We start from the raw sequence: 13,933 nt of genomic DNA, 5'->3' as shown, positions 1-13,933 counted from the left end.
GCTTCCGCCGCTTAGTCCCAAGACCCGCCTCTGCTGAGGGCGGTCCCGTGTTGGGGCTTGGCAGCCTCGGCTAACCCTCTCTCTGCTGGTAAAATAGCTGATAGTCTGCTTGCTAAAGTAACTTTCGTTTTACCTCCTGCTTCGGATTCTGATTTTGACATTTGTTGTACACATAGTGGTGTTTTGTTTCGTTTGTTTAGGGAGAGAGAGAATCTTGAGGCTCCACGCCCAGCGTGGGGCCCCACGGGGGGGGAGGGGGCTGGGCTCAGTGTCACGACCTTGAAATCATGACCTGAGCGGAAATCAAGACTCAGACTTGATTAACTTAATGTGATTGATTAACTCAGCTTAACTCACTGAGCCGCCCAGGTGCCCTGTACGCATAGTGTTTTTAGCTGACATCATTTTTGAGCTGGAATTCACATGCCACAGAATTCACCCAGCTGACACATACAAGTCAGTGTTTCTAGCAGGTTCGCAAAGTTGTGCAATTTATCTGTTTTTTTCTTCCATTGCCTGTGCTTTGGGTGTCCTAGGAAACTACTGCCTGATCCAAGGTCATGAAGACTCACACTTGTGTTTCCTTCCACAAGTTTTATAGGTTGAGGTCTTACATTTAGGTCTGTGATGCACTTTGTATTAATTTTGTATATTGTGTGAGGTAAGGCTACAACTTTATGCTTTTGCATGTGGATGTCCAGTTGTTCCAGCACTGCTGGTTGAAAGACTTCTCTCCCTATCAAGTTGTCTTGGCACCCTTGTTAAAAATTAATTGTTCCTAAACGTAATGGATTGATTTTGGATTCTCAATTCTAATCCATTGATTTCTGTCTTATGCCAGTACCACACTGTCAAAATTACTGTAGCTTTGTAGTCAGTTCTGAAATTGGAAAGTGCGAGTCCTTCAACTTTGTTCAAGGTGGATTGATTAGTCTAAGTCCTCTTCATTTCCTTGTGAATTTCAGGATCAGTTTATCATTTTTTGCAACAACAACAAAAAACAGTTGAGATTTTGATAGGAATTATGTTTTTTTTTTAATATTTTATTTATTTATTCGACAGAGATAGAGACAGCCAGCGAGAGAGGGAACACAAGCAGGGGGAGTGGGAGAGGAAGAAGCAGGCTCATAGCCGAAGAGCCTGATGTGGAGCTCGATCCCATAACGCCGAGATCACGCCCTGAGCCGAAGGCAGACGCTTAACCGCTGTGCCACCCAGGCGCCCCAGGAATTATGTTGATTTTGTAGATTAATTGGAAAGTATTGACATCTTAATATTTAATCTTTCAGTCCATGAAAATGGGATGTCCTTCCACGTAGTTAGGTCTTTAATTTGTTTCAAAGATGTTTTATGGTTTTTGGTGTAAAGTCTTACACTCTTGTTACATTTATTCCTGAGTATCTTTTTTGTGCTGTTGTAAATCAAAGTGTTTTCTTAGTTTCATTTTGGGGTTGTTCATTACGAGTATATAGAAATAGAATTGAGTTTCGTATGTGCATCTCATATCCTGAACTTTTCTGAACTCATTCATTAGTGCAAGGGGGTGTGTGTGTGTGTGTGTGTGTGTGTGTGTGTGTGTTTTCCTCTGGGTTTTCTACTTACAGGATTGTGTCATCTGCAAATTGAGACCGTTTTACTTCTTCATTTCCAAAGTATTATAAAATGCCTTTTATTTTTCTTGTTTCCTAATTGTTCTGGCTAGAACTTCCAGCACAATGTTGAAGAGAAGTGGTGAGAGCGTATAGCCATGTGTTATTTCTGATATTAGGAGAAAAGCGTTTAGTGTCTCACCATTTTAAGTATGATATCAACTGTGAAGTTTTGCAAATGTCCTTTAACAGGTTAAGAGGGTCCCTTCTATTACTAGGTTGACTAGGTTTGTCATGAAAACTCGATGCATGAAAACTCACGGATCTTGTCAAATGCTTTTTTGGCATCTATCGAGATGATTGTGTGCTTTCATCCTTTGTTCTATGAATGTGGTGTATCACATCACCTGTGTTTTCATATGTTGAACCAACCTTAATCCTGCGATAAATTCCACTTGGTCATGGTGTAGAACCCTTTTTATACAATGATGGACTCGGTTCACTAGTTTGTTGTTGGAGATTTTTGCAGCTGTATTCATAAGGGATCTTGATGTGTAGTTTTGTGATATTCTTGACTGGCTTTGGTATCAGAGTAGTGCTGGTCTCACAGAATGAGTCAGGAAGTGTTCCCTGCCGTCTCCTGTTTTTTTTGGAAGACTTCGTGAATGATTGATGTTAATTCATTAAACATTGGGTAGAATTCACTGGTGCAGCCCCCTGGACCTGGGCTTTTCTTCGTGGGAAGTTGTGGGTTGTTTTTGCTGCTCTCTTCATCTCTTGTAATAAATCTATACGTAGTTTCTATTTCTTCTTCAGTTTCAATGGTTTGTGTCTTTAGAGGAATCCATCCATTTCATCTAAGCTACCTTTTTATGCCGTTTCAGTTTTTTCTTGTCCAGATTAAAAGCTGCATGTTTTGTTTTTTGTTTTCACGTGAAACTTTACCATCAGTCAAAAGCAGGGGGCCTCCTTCTTGAACACAGTGAGCGTTCACCTGGGAACAGGACCCAGGTGGAGCCACTGATTCTCTTGGCCCTTCTTCCCCATCTGTTGGCCTTGGGCACCAGACACTGTGGATCTAGCTGTAAAATCCCCTGAATTCCCCTTCCTACAAAGAAGGGTAAATTCTCATTTGTCACTTTCTAATTATACTTTGTGGAAAATAAATTGTAAGTTGTTGGTGACAAGCTGTTCTTTTCTGATAATTATGTCGGTGTCAATTGCTTCTAGGTGTTTACCTCCAATGGCCCAACCGTGATCATGCCCACCTGGTTCTGCTCTCGAGCGTGGTTTTCCCACGTGGGCCCATTTGACGAGGGCGGGCAGGTAAGTGTGGGCCCTTGTGGACCCCCTTCTCTGGGGTCAGGGGAGGCACTGTCATCCCCTGGGTGTGAATCCCCCAGCCCTACCCACTGGTGGGCGCTGTGCTCCCTCTGGGGATCCAGGGATTTGGAGAACATCTTCTGTGAAGGGCTTTCCAGCACTTCGCCTGCTGGCTGGGCTGAGTGTCCCAGAGAGCGTCTGGAGCCCTGGCACCAAGGGATTTGCACCTGAAGGCTGCGGGCGCCCAGGGCGTCTGTGCCTGATACATCGGCCTGGCTCAGGCCCCAGGCTTCCTCGTCCTTGTTTAAAAGCTGTTTTTGGCAAAGTACGGGAGGTGGACAGTGTCAGCTATGCTGCCTCTGGGATGACTGCAAGAGAGGGGCAGGTGCCCCTGGGCATTCTGTCCAAACTGGGCTGGGCTCTTCCTCCACATCCTCTCCTACCTATGGGGCCCCACCTGCAGAGCTCAGCCCACACTGGTCTCTAGTGTGTGCCTCAGAAATGGGGAGCCGGCCTCTAGCCTGCTCTCTGCCCCACCCCTCCGCCCCACAAACAGTCTTACAGTTAATGCTCCTATGCCCAGTTAAAAAGGAAATCTTAGGGTCAGTTTATTTTCCCTTAAACTTCCCTTAAATTAGGCTTTGAAAAGGGGAGTCTGGTGGGAGGGGGTGGATTGGCCTTCACCGTTGGACCTTTGATGAGGCCCCACACCACCACCCCTACCGACTGCTGGGCAGGAGGGAGCCTGGACACACAGAGGCTGGCAGAGGGTCTGGGCCACAGGGTTCTTGGGGGTCTGGAGACCCTAGGCTGGGAGGAAGGGGGAGCGACTTAGGCCCAGGCTCCACTGCCTGCCCTGGGACTGTGGCCACTGTCCATCTGCTCCGAGCCTATTTCCCTCCTGTCAACAACAGGGTCAGCCACATGGACCTTCAGCTCAGGACCAACCCCAACCCCAACCCCAGCCTCCCTCCTTGCCTGTCATTTTGGAGGGAGAGGCCTGCCCTGCCCCACACACTGGACCCTGTCCCCCATAGCCACCCAGACACACCCTTCAGGAACAGTGCCATTCTCACACATTTACCAACCAGAGCCCCTGAGGGACCAGCCAGCAGCATCTGCACCAGGATGTAAACCAGGGGCCTGCCCCAAGCAGGTCTCCCCACTGTGCCAGGCTGCCACCAGCACCACCACATGTCCCTAGGATTGGCCCGAGCAGGGAGCACGTGTGCCTCCACCTGACCGTGCTTCTCCTGTCCCTGGCCTGGGCCACACCTCGCAGACACGTGGATCACACTGCTGTGCACTGACTGACCTTCCCCTCGCCGCCCTGTTGGGATGGGAGACCAGATCACTTTGTCGTGGAGGTGTGCTGATGCATGATTTTAGGGTGTTGGGTACCATCCTAGTGTTCCTGTTTCTCCTCCAAATTCATACTGGAGAGAACTTACACACGTGTGGCATGACCTTGCCTGGGGCCCCCAGTGTCGGGGACGTCAGTCCACTAGGGGCAGCAGAGATGGCAGGGCTGTCTTTGTAGGCAGGGGGGCCTCTCAGCTAGCAGGTGCTCCCTGACAGTACAACAGGGTCAGCGCAGGGAAGCCCCAGCAAGTCTCCCCCCTTCTAGCAGGTGCTACAAAAAGCCGCTGTTCTTGTTGGAGCTGATGCTTTCCTGTTCTGCAGAAAATAGCCCAGAAACAGTCATCAGGAGACGTTCCCTGGGAAACATTGATAAAAAGATCTGACACATGCTTAGCTCACAGCCCTGAGCAGTCTCAGGATTCAAAGTACATCAAGCCTTTTAGCTCAAAGTAATTCTTCCTGGAGAAGAAGCACCTGGGGGAGAAGAACGCCCATCCATCCCTTTGTGTGGGGGGGCTCAGGGACCAGAGATCAGAGACCAGGCACCAAGGTTCAGATATAAGGGGTCAGAGATCAGAGTTCAGGGAGCAGGGATCAGAGATCAGGGAGCAGAAATGGGGGACCAAAGACTAGAAATCATGCACTGGGGATCAGAGACCAGGATGAGAGGTCAGGCACCAGATATCAGAGGTCAAGGACCAGGGACTGGAGATTAGGGGCCAGAGATAAAGGATCAGAGACCAAGGACCAGGGACCAACGATCAGAGATTGGGGACCAAGGATCAGAGATCAGAGTTAAGAGACTATGGATCAGGGACCAGAGACTAGGGACCAGAGATCAGATTTCAGGCAGTGGGGATCAGTGACCAGAGAGCAGGGATCAAGGACTAGAGATCAGGCATCAGAGGTCAGGGATCAGAAGTAGGGACCAGGGGTCAGGGTCCAGGACTAGATCTGTGATGGGGCTGTGGCTGGAGCAAGTGGGGGGTCTAGGGCATAAGGACGCAGATCACAAATGGCAGCAGAGCCCACCACCAGGACAAGGACATCAAGTGTTTCCATCATTCATTTACGCCATTCCCAGAGAAACAGGTTGAGCTGAAGTTATTCGTGGAGTGTGCTCCAAGGGGAACACAGATACCCTGAGAGCTGGACATGGGTTTGGGGAGTGATCCTCGTAATTCTCCATGGGCCTTGGTGAAGAACCAAGGTCTACCCAGGGCCAAGAGCTTGTGGTTCCTACTCTGTGGAGAGAAGGGCAAGTGGCCGAAGCAGCAGGGAACAGTCCAGGTGCTAAATGATATAGCAGGTGATCAAAGGTGCAGACTGGGGTGGCAGCAAGACTCAGCAAGTGAGCTGGGGTCCAAGGGGGGCATGGAAACAGTGGTTGTGAGCTGGAACATCCAAGATGGACAGGTTTTTAATTGGGAAATGCATTTGCAGAGGCAGTCTAGGAGGGGGACGTGAGTCTGAGATTTGGAGGCGGATACGGTCACGGCCTGGGATGGCATTCAGCCGCGGTAAGCAGCCTTGGCTGCCAGGCTAAGGAATTTGAATGCCTCCAAGCAGGCAACCTTACACAAAAAGAAAAGTAGCAAAAGGGCCTCTTGTTGGTTCTGAACATGCCTTCTGAGAGCAGGCTGGCCTGGGTGGGAAGGCTGGAGAAGGCTCGTCACTGCCACGGGGAGGACTGGAGGCTCGGAGAGGCTGGCCACACAGCAGACACTTCCGATGTCCACCCACCGTCCCCCACCTCGTGCAGCCCCCAGAGGCCCTGCCAGCAGCTGAGGTTTCCCATGTTTATTTGCATTTCCAAGATGACTTTAGGGTGTTGAACAATTTTTATGTGCTGGTTGGCCATTTTATGACGTGTCACATCTTCTGCCCACTTTGCAGTGGGTGGTCTCACGGTTGTCAGGTTGGTGGTACTCGCTAGCGGTACCTGCTGGTGGCTGCCTCCTCCCATCTTGGTTTCTGTGTCCTGGGGTTTCCTCACTTCCACTTGCCTGCTCCTCCCAAGTTCTGTCCTGTGGACTTTGGGGCAGTGAGGCTGTGGCTTCCGTCCCTGGTCTGTCTGCTTTGTCCGTGCCCCGTGGTGCCGCTCAAGCTGTTCTGCCCACAGCCTCCACGCTGGCCATGGGCCGTCACTGCTGCAGGAGGACAGCTACTCAGCCAGCCGGACGCAGGAGCCATCACCCACTCTTGGGTTATCTAAATTTCTCTTGGTATTGAAGGTTTATATTTTGTGGTTATTTCTGTATTTCTCTTTTTATTTTTATTTTTTTAAGATTTGATTATTTGAGGAAGAAGGAATGAGCAGTGGAGAGGGGCAGAGGGAGAGAGAGAGACAGACAGACAGACAGTCAGAGAGAAGCAGACTCCCTACTGAACAGGGAGCCTTACACGGGGCTTGATCTCAGGACCTGGGGATCATGACCTGAGTCAAGGGCAGACGTTTAACCAACTGAGCCACCCAGGGCCCCTATTTCTCTCTTTTTAAATGTCCTTAATCCTTTGTGTTCTTAAACTTTGTTTGTTCTGCTTTTTTAAAGCTTCTAAAGGTATTTTGACCCCCACCTGCTTCCTGGACAACCAGCAGTGAGACCCTCTCTTTTCTTTCTCCTCCACATTTTGTTTTGTGATTTCTGCTAATGTTGGAAGATACACACATGGATGAGCCTCCCGCCCCAACCCTGGGTCCACGGTCATACAGGTCACGCTCAGGACTGTGATCCTACCGTCCTGACACTTGCGGGACATGGACCTACGGAACAGCCTCTGCTCCTCTTCTTTCCTTGAGTGTCTTGAAAATTCTGTTGACTTGATTTGTTGCTTTTTTTGAGAGTCTGACGCTCACCTACTTCTCTTTACTCTGTGAGGTACGTGATCTTCTTGCCTGGGTGCTCTGAGGATTATTTATTGTGAAAAGCTCATAGTTTCACAGGGATTTACTTATCTGCTGGGCCTTTTCAATACATGGAACCAGGTCTGCTTGTGTTTCTGGGAGTTTTCTGTGGCGTATAGTTTTCAGCATGGGCTCTGGTCTGTTGTTTTCTTTTTCTGTTTTGCAGACTCCAGTTATACATCAGCTGGATATTCCCTGACTTTGATCTCAGCAATCTTCTCTCCAGCTCTTTCACTTTTTTCAGTGTATAATTTTCATTTCTTGCTTATTTTCCTGCATTTTTAATTCCCATTATTAAATTTTTATTCAATTGTGTTTTCCCTTGAGAACCTTGTAATACAGTCTTCATTTCTCATATGATTTTATCTTTTCCTTCAATTTTATTTATTTATTTATTTATTTATTTATTTATTTATTTATTTATTTATTTGACAGAACATGTGAGCATGGGGAGGAATAGAGGGAGAAGGACAAGTGGACTGCACTGAGCCGGGAGCCTGACCCGGGGCTCAATCCCACGACCCTGAGATCATGACCTGAGCCGAAATCAAGAGTCAGGAGCTCCCTTTCTATTTCTTTTTTAAATTCAATCCACCCTCTTTTATTCTGGAGGCTTATTGAGGTGTAATTCCCATACTGTACGTTTCATCTGTTAAAAGGTGCAGTTTGATGCATTCTGGCAAATGCACAGGCACGCTCCATCACCACAGTGTGTGTGATGCCAAGAGCGGCCATGTGCCCGTGAGCAGCACACCTTGGCCAGCTGGGCCCGCACCCGTCTGCTTCCACCCTCCTCCCAAGACCCCTTTGTGTATCCTGGCCTTCTGACTTGAGGTGGGTCCCCTCACGCTCTCAGGTGCTGGGAGGGTTCAGTGTTGAACTGTCTCAGGGTTTGGGGTCGTCTTTGTTGTGGCTACGTCAGTGGGTTGAGTTTTGTCTGTGCGAGTGTTCGGTTTTCTGCTTCCATCTCACGCCAGCTCCGTCCAGATGAAGACTTTCTGCATCCCTGCATTCTCGGGGGTTCACGCGATCTGCCCCCTCCTGCCACTGCAGTGAAGTGCAGCAGCTTTCCTGGGGTGTGCAGGGGGTTTGGCGTGAGGGGCCGGTGGCCTGTTCTGTGCTTCCTTCCGTCCCACGAGATCCCAGGCCCCTCTCACCACATCTCCGGGTGTGCCTGCGCTGCCCACCACATCCCCACCCACGGGACCATTCAGTGCACCTGGGCACCCCCCCATGGGCTCAGCGACCCCAGCTCCCTTGGCTCCCCAGGCTCACAGCCTCTGTGCAGAGTTTTCAGCTGGCCAGAGGGGCCTGAGCTCTTGGTGAACAGGTGCCCAGCAGGGGGAGGAGTGAGAACCAAGGAACCATGAGCGGAGGACCAGTGGCACAGACCCCGTCTCGCTGGGAGCAGTGGGGCCCCAGTGCTGCCTCCAAGTAAATGCTTACTTCTTGCCAGAAGTAAGGAAACGCTGAGGGGGGGTTCTTCCAGATCATCAGAAGAAAGAGCCCCTTGTCTCTTCTTCCGAAGGCTGTAAAGTGCACAGTTACAATTTGCTCTTTACCTTTGGGACGTCTGGGGGGCTCCGTCAGTGAAGCGTCTGCCTTCAGCTCGGGTCATGATCTCAGGGTCCTGGGATCGAGCCCCACGTGGGGCTCCCTGCTCGGCGGGAAGCATGTGCTCTCTCTCTCTCTCTCAATAAATAAAGTCTTTTAAAAAATAAATAAATAAAGGTGCCTTTGAAAATGCAGAGAATTAGAAAAAGGGAAATTACACAAACCATCTGTGACCCTGTCACCACACAGCTGATCCGAGCGTGTGCGTGTGGCTCCTTTGTGTTCAGTTTACTGTGGACAGACTTTCAGCAGAGCTGGAAACAGTTGTGAAACTTGAGTTTTAACATTTTATTTTACGTCTTGGGTATTATCAGTCTTTGTAGAGCCCGGTCCTTCACGTCGCATACGCTGATGTACTTGTCCGCCCCCACCTCGGAAACGAGGGTGTTCGTGACTTCTCCACACCATTGGCCAGACCCCTGTGGGACATTGCAGGGTCTGCTCCCATCGCTTCCTTGCCAAGCCTGCTTTGTCATTCTGCTGTGCACATGTGGGGTCTTTGGGCCCCAGCTCGGGGTCTGCCCACGATAAAACCAAGTGTGTCTCAGACTCCTTGGCCAGGACTCCCAGGTCAGTGGTGGCTTTACAGAGCACACCAGGTGGACAGATGTGGGCACTAACCAGCGTTGCGGTGCTGACTTTGGGAACAGGAGCCGAGTCAGGAAGTGCACCCAGTCTGGCTGACTTCCAGGTGCGGCTCACATCTTTCCGGCCGTGTCCAGCAGCCGCACTCCTATTCAACCAGCAGACAAGGCATACGGGTGTATTGCCGACTCTGCTGAGACCTGTGCAGACAGCCATTCTGGGGACAGCCTTGCCCTGTGCAGCTGGTAAGGTGGCCTCTCCCCCGCGGTTCCATCTCCCCGAGGGCACCTGGCTGTGCGACCTTCCTCTCGAGGAGATAGGCAAACCGGGGAACAGCCTGGAGGCCCTGGAGTGGCCAAAGTTCAGTGCTGTAAGCTTCACTGGAAGCAGTAGGCTCGGCTGTGGCCTAGCACTAAGCTAAACCAAACGTGGGGCTTGCGAGCTGGCCCAGAGGTGTGACAGGCTGCTGCACAGTCAGAAACCAGCCTCTGCCTGGAGCCACGTCTCCTGGCGGCATCAGTGACCAGGCCTTAGCATCGCTGGGCTCTGCTCACTTGCACACCTTCAATGCCATTCCGTCGACAGCCAGCAGGGTGAGCAAGGTCCAGAGCCCTGGGCTCACTTGACTTTCACTCTTGACTTTAGGAAAGTCAAGGGAGCAGACCGGCGTCTGGCTTCCAGCTTCCGTTGTCAAGGCTGAGCTTGACCACCCGACTGGCTAGTAGGAGGGTGGGGCTGAGTTCTCACAAGCCGGGGAAACCCAGAAGAAAGCTCTCTGGTCCCTGCAGAGCGGAGACCCCGTCCGTGGGGAGGGCTGTTTGTCAGGTTGGAGGCCGTATGTGAGCGTGATGCTGGGGGCTTTGGTCGGCCCTCCGGCCCCTGCTTTTCACCGCCTGCACCTCCTCGTCTTGAGATGACGTCTGCATGCTCGGTGGCTGGGCGCGTCGGCCGCTCGCTGGAACCTTGCGCCTGAGGCCGGGCGTGACGCCGTGTCCAGTTGCCTGAATTAATGCGCGCCCGCGGGAGGCAGCAGACACAGGTGCGCCTGCGCGTGGGCGGAAACCGGCGATGGCTGACGCTGCCGCTTTGCCCCGCAGGGTGTGCCCGAGGGCCTGACGCTGCCGTTTTGCCCCGCAGGGTGTGCCCGAGGACCTGACGCTGCCGCTTTTGCCCCGCAGGGTGTGCCCGAGGACCTGACGCTGCCGCTGTGCCCCGCAGGGTGTGCCCGAGGACCTGACGCTGCCGCTTTGCCCCGCAGGGTGTGCCCGAGGACCTGACGCTGCCGCTGTGCCCCGCAGGGTGTGCCCGAGGACCTGACGCTGCCGCTTTGCCCCGCAGGGTGTGCCCGAGGGCCTGCTGCTCTTCTACAACCACCTCCGAAAGGGCGGCGGGGTCGTCCGCGTGGACCGGAGCCTTCTCCTCTACCGCTACCACCCGAATGCCGCCACCCGCTCGGTCCTCGAGTATGTGCGCCCAAGGCTCCGGACTCAGTTCGGGGGCCGCCGAGGGGCCAGGGTGCAGACACAGGTCACCTGGGTCAGGTCCCTACCACGAGGCAGGAAATGTGGGAGCACGGCAGGCATGGTGTGCAGAGCCCGTGGCCTTCATGGGGGAAGGCTGTGTCAGGGCCGGCGGACAAGGGCTTCCGGGGCGAAGGCTGTGTGTCCGCGCTTCCACGGCGAGGTGGAGCTCGCGTGCAGATGCTCCTTTGGGGTCTCGCTCTCCACCGCTGTGAGATGGTGGGAGCCTCCAGGCTGCCGGGTGCACGTCTGACTTGGCTGCTGGTGGCTCCACCACGGGGCCTGCCCGCTCCCGCTCCCTCCTCTGCCACCTGCCGGCCCCCACGTCCCCAGTGGCCGTGCGCAGTTGGGCCGTGCTGCTGGGGCAGCAGGTGTGGAACACGGAGGTAGGGTGTGTTCTGACACCTTCCGTTTGAACCCTGTGTGCGTGTGACGTGTTTCTCACCATTACAGGCGTGTGTGCCCTTGGTGCCTTGTGCTGTGACACTGCTTGCTTTCGGGAGCAGGGAGGAAGGGTGCACATGCGTCTCTCGGAGGTAGGATTGGCTCTGCTGCCCTGGAGGGTGTGAGACCCGCCGAGGTCGTGGCTTCTCAGCTGGGCAGCCTCTGTCTGGGGAGGTCTGACGTCCACCTGTGCTGAGGGCCGGGTGCCGATTTGTGCCGCGTCGTCTGGGGGTCCCAGGCTGACTCAGGAGTCCTCGGACATGGGCACGTATGAAGGTCAGCTTCGTTTTCCAGCTTTCAGCAAAAGAACTTGATTTTGGTGATTTACTGTTAAATCTGAACTTTCACAAAGTGGCTTTAGTAGAGTGCCATTGTTGGGGGTTTGCTGTCCTGAAGCCACCTCCGTGCGAGTGTGATTTGCACCGTGGGGTAAAGGTCACGTCACGGGGGGACACAGCAGCCCCACATGTGTGCGTGTGTCTCATCAGTCTCCAAGCACATGAACAAACTAGACGGCAGTAGACAAACCCACGGTTACAGTTGGAGGTTTTCGGGCCCGTCTCAGTGGCCGACAGGAGCAGGGCGCTCTGCAAGGTGCAGAGGCCTGGAATCGCACTGTTAACCCTGACCCGGTCGGCATGCACAGAACAGGACACTCTGCTGCAGAGCACATCCCTTTAAGGGGCACGACAGACCACTCTGATCACATTTCACGTGGTTAAAATCATACCGGGTATGTTTTATAACCACATAGAATTAAGTTAGAAGTCATTAACACACCTTAAAAACCCAAAATTAAGCAACCAAGGGGAAAAAATCACAAAGGAAATCAAACAAATTTAATTTGGTGAAATTAAAATGGTAGGTCAGACTTTGTGGAATTCACTAAAGCACACAATCTACACACTTCCAATGAACAACTAAAAAGACACAGTTAAGAAACATGCATGATGGCATCAAAAGTGAAATACTTGTGAGTAAACCTGACAAGGTGTGTATGTCCTTTTTGGAAACTACAAGAAAGTGTGGAGGAAAATTAAAACTCATAACAGGGACGGAGGGATGCCACCTTCACGGGTGGGAAGATTTGGTGACGTTGACATTCGTTCTCCCCAAACTGAGCTGTGGATTGAACTTCTTTGCAGAAATTGATAACCTGATTCTAAAAATCACTTGGAAAGTTAAAGGACCCAGAATGGCCTCAACAGCCTTGAAAAGAGTAAAATTTGAGGACTCACAGTGCCCAGGAAACACAGCGACAGCATGAAGAGAGACCGGGGAGATAGAGAATCCAGAAATGCATGGAAAATTGTACAACACACTGATTTTCAACAAAGTCTCCAAAGGCATTTAATGGAAAAGGAAGATATTTTCAACAAGTGGCACCACTGGATATCCACATGGCACAAGAAGGAAAGAACGAGAGTTTCATGCCATATGGAAACACTCATTCTGGTTGGATCTTAGATATAAACTTAGAAACAGCGGAATAGAAAGCTTCTAGAGGGAAACAGGCAACACCTTCACAACTTCGGGATCAGCAAAAACTTATCAGAGAGGACATGAGAATCATTAACCATTTAAAAAGTGATAAAGTGGACTTTATCAAAATTAAAAACATTTGTTCATTAAAAGACACCATTAGGAACATGAGTGGCACACTGCAGACTGAGCGGGAACGTTTACAGTCTGTGTGTCTGAAGGAGAACCAAGTGGGAGGCACGTAAAGAACCCCAGCAACAAAGAGTGTGTCATACAAGTAGGCAAATACTTTAACAAAGACATTTCACAAAACAATAACGTAATACATAAATAATGTAAACCCACTACACACCCAACAGGAGGGCTAAAATTAGTATCCGCCAGTTCCAAATGGTGGCAAGGGTGTGGATCTAGCAGAAGAGTCACACACTCTTCTCAGGAGTTAGATGGTACATCCTCTCTGGAAAACTGCCACTTTTTCATTAATTAAATTAATATCCCTGTGACCTAGCAATTCCATGTCTAGGTGCCGAATGCAAGAGAAGTGAAAGCGTTGTTCAACGTACCACTATTAATATTGCCAAGAAACGTCTGTCAGCAAGTGAATGGAGGTTGTAATGGAATGCTGCTCAGCACTGGGAGGAAACCCACTACTGATCTATCAGGAACAGGGATTCATGTCAAAACAACGTGCTTACTAGAGAAGCAGGGCACATGGGCATGCGTACTGTGGGATTCCATGCACACGCACTCCAACGGGGAGAATCAGTCTCTGCTGTTCATGATGACTAGTCCCTAGTGAGAGGAATTCCTGCTAGTGTGCGCTAGTAGAAATTAGAACCGGTGTTTGGTGATAGTAATTAGAACTAGATAGAAATTAGACCTGTGAGGTGTGGGACTGCGGGGCTTTCCTCTGTCATCATCATCACGAATGTTCCTGTGTGTTCTCGTTAGTGTCTCTGAAGACAAAGGGATCTCTCTGTAGGACTTGGTGGTGGCCCATGGCGTGGCAGGAGCCTGTGTGTCCATGAAGAGCCAGGCCACAGGCAACCGGGCCTCATCTTGTTTGCATGGGGTCGATCTCTTTTATGTTGAGAAGTTTCTTTCTT

General features: G+C 51.2%; 1 protein-coding gene across 10 annotated transcripts in view; it reads left to right on the top strand.

The window, feature by feature from the left end:
• Positions 1–13,933, top strand: part of B3GNTL1 (UDP-GlcNAc:betaGal beta-1,3-N-acetylglucosaminyltransferase like 1) — a 108,313-nt gene that overhangs the window by 77,996 nt on the left and 16,384 nt on the right. For all 10 annotated transcript variants that reach the window (XM_034644398.1, XM_019807157.2, XM_034644399.1 and 7 more), the window contains 2 exons: positions 2,820–2,915; positions 10,717–10,841. In XM_034644398.1, the coding sequence (XP_034500289.1) occupies positions 2,820–2,915; positions 10,717–10,841 (221 nt within the window). The remainder of the gene's footprint in view (positions 1–2,819; positions 2,916–10,716; positions 10,842–13,933) is intronic.

This window comes from Ailuropoda melanoleuca, chromosome 15 (genome assembly GCF_002007445.2).
Source record: "Ailuropoda melanoleuca isolate Jingjing chromosome 15, ASM200744v2, whole genome shotgun sequence".
NCBI lineage: Eukaryota > Metazoa > Chordata > Mammalia > Carnivora > Ursidae > Ailuropoda > Ailuropoda melanoleuca.
Note: the sequence above shows the minus strand (reverse complement) of the source record. Positions and strands in the feature narration are given on the sequence as shown.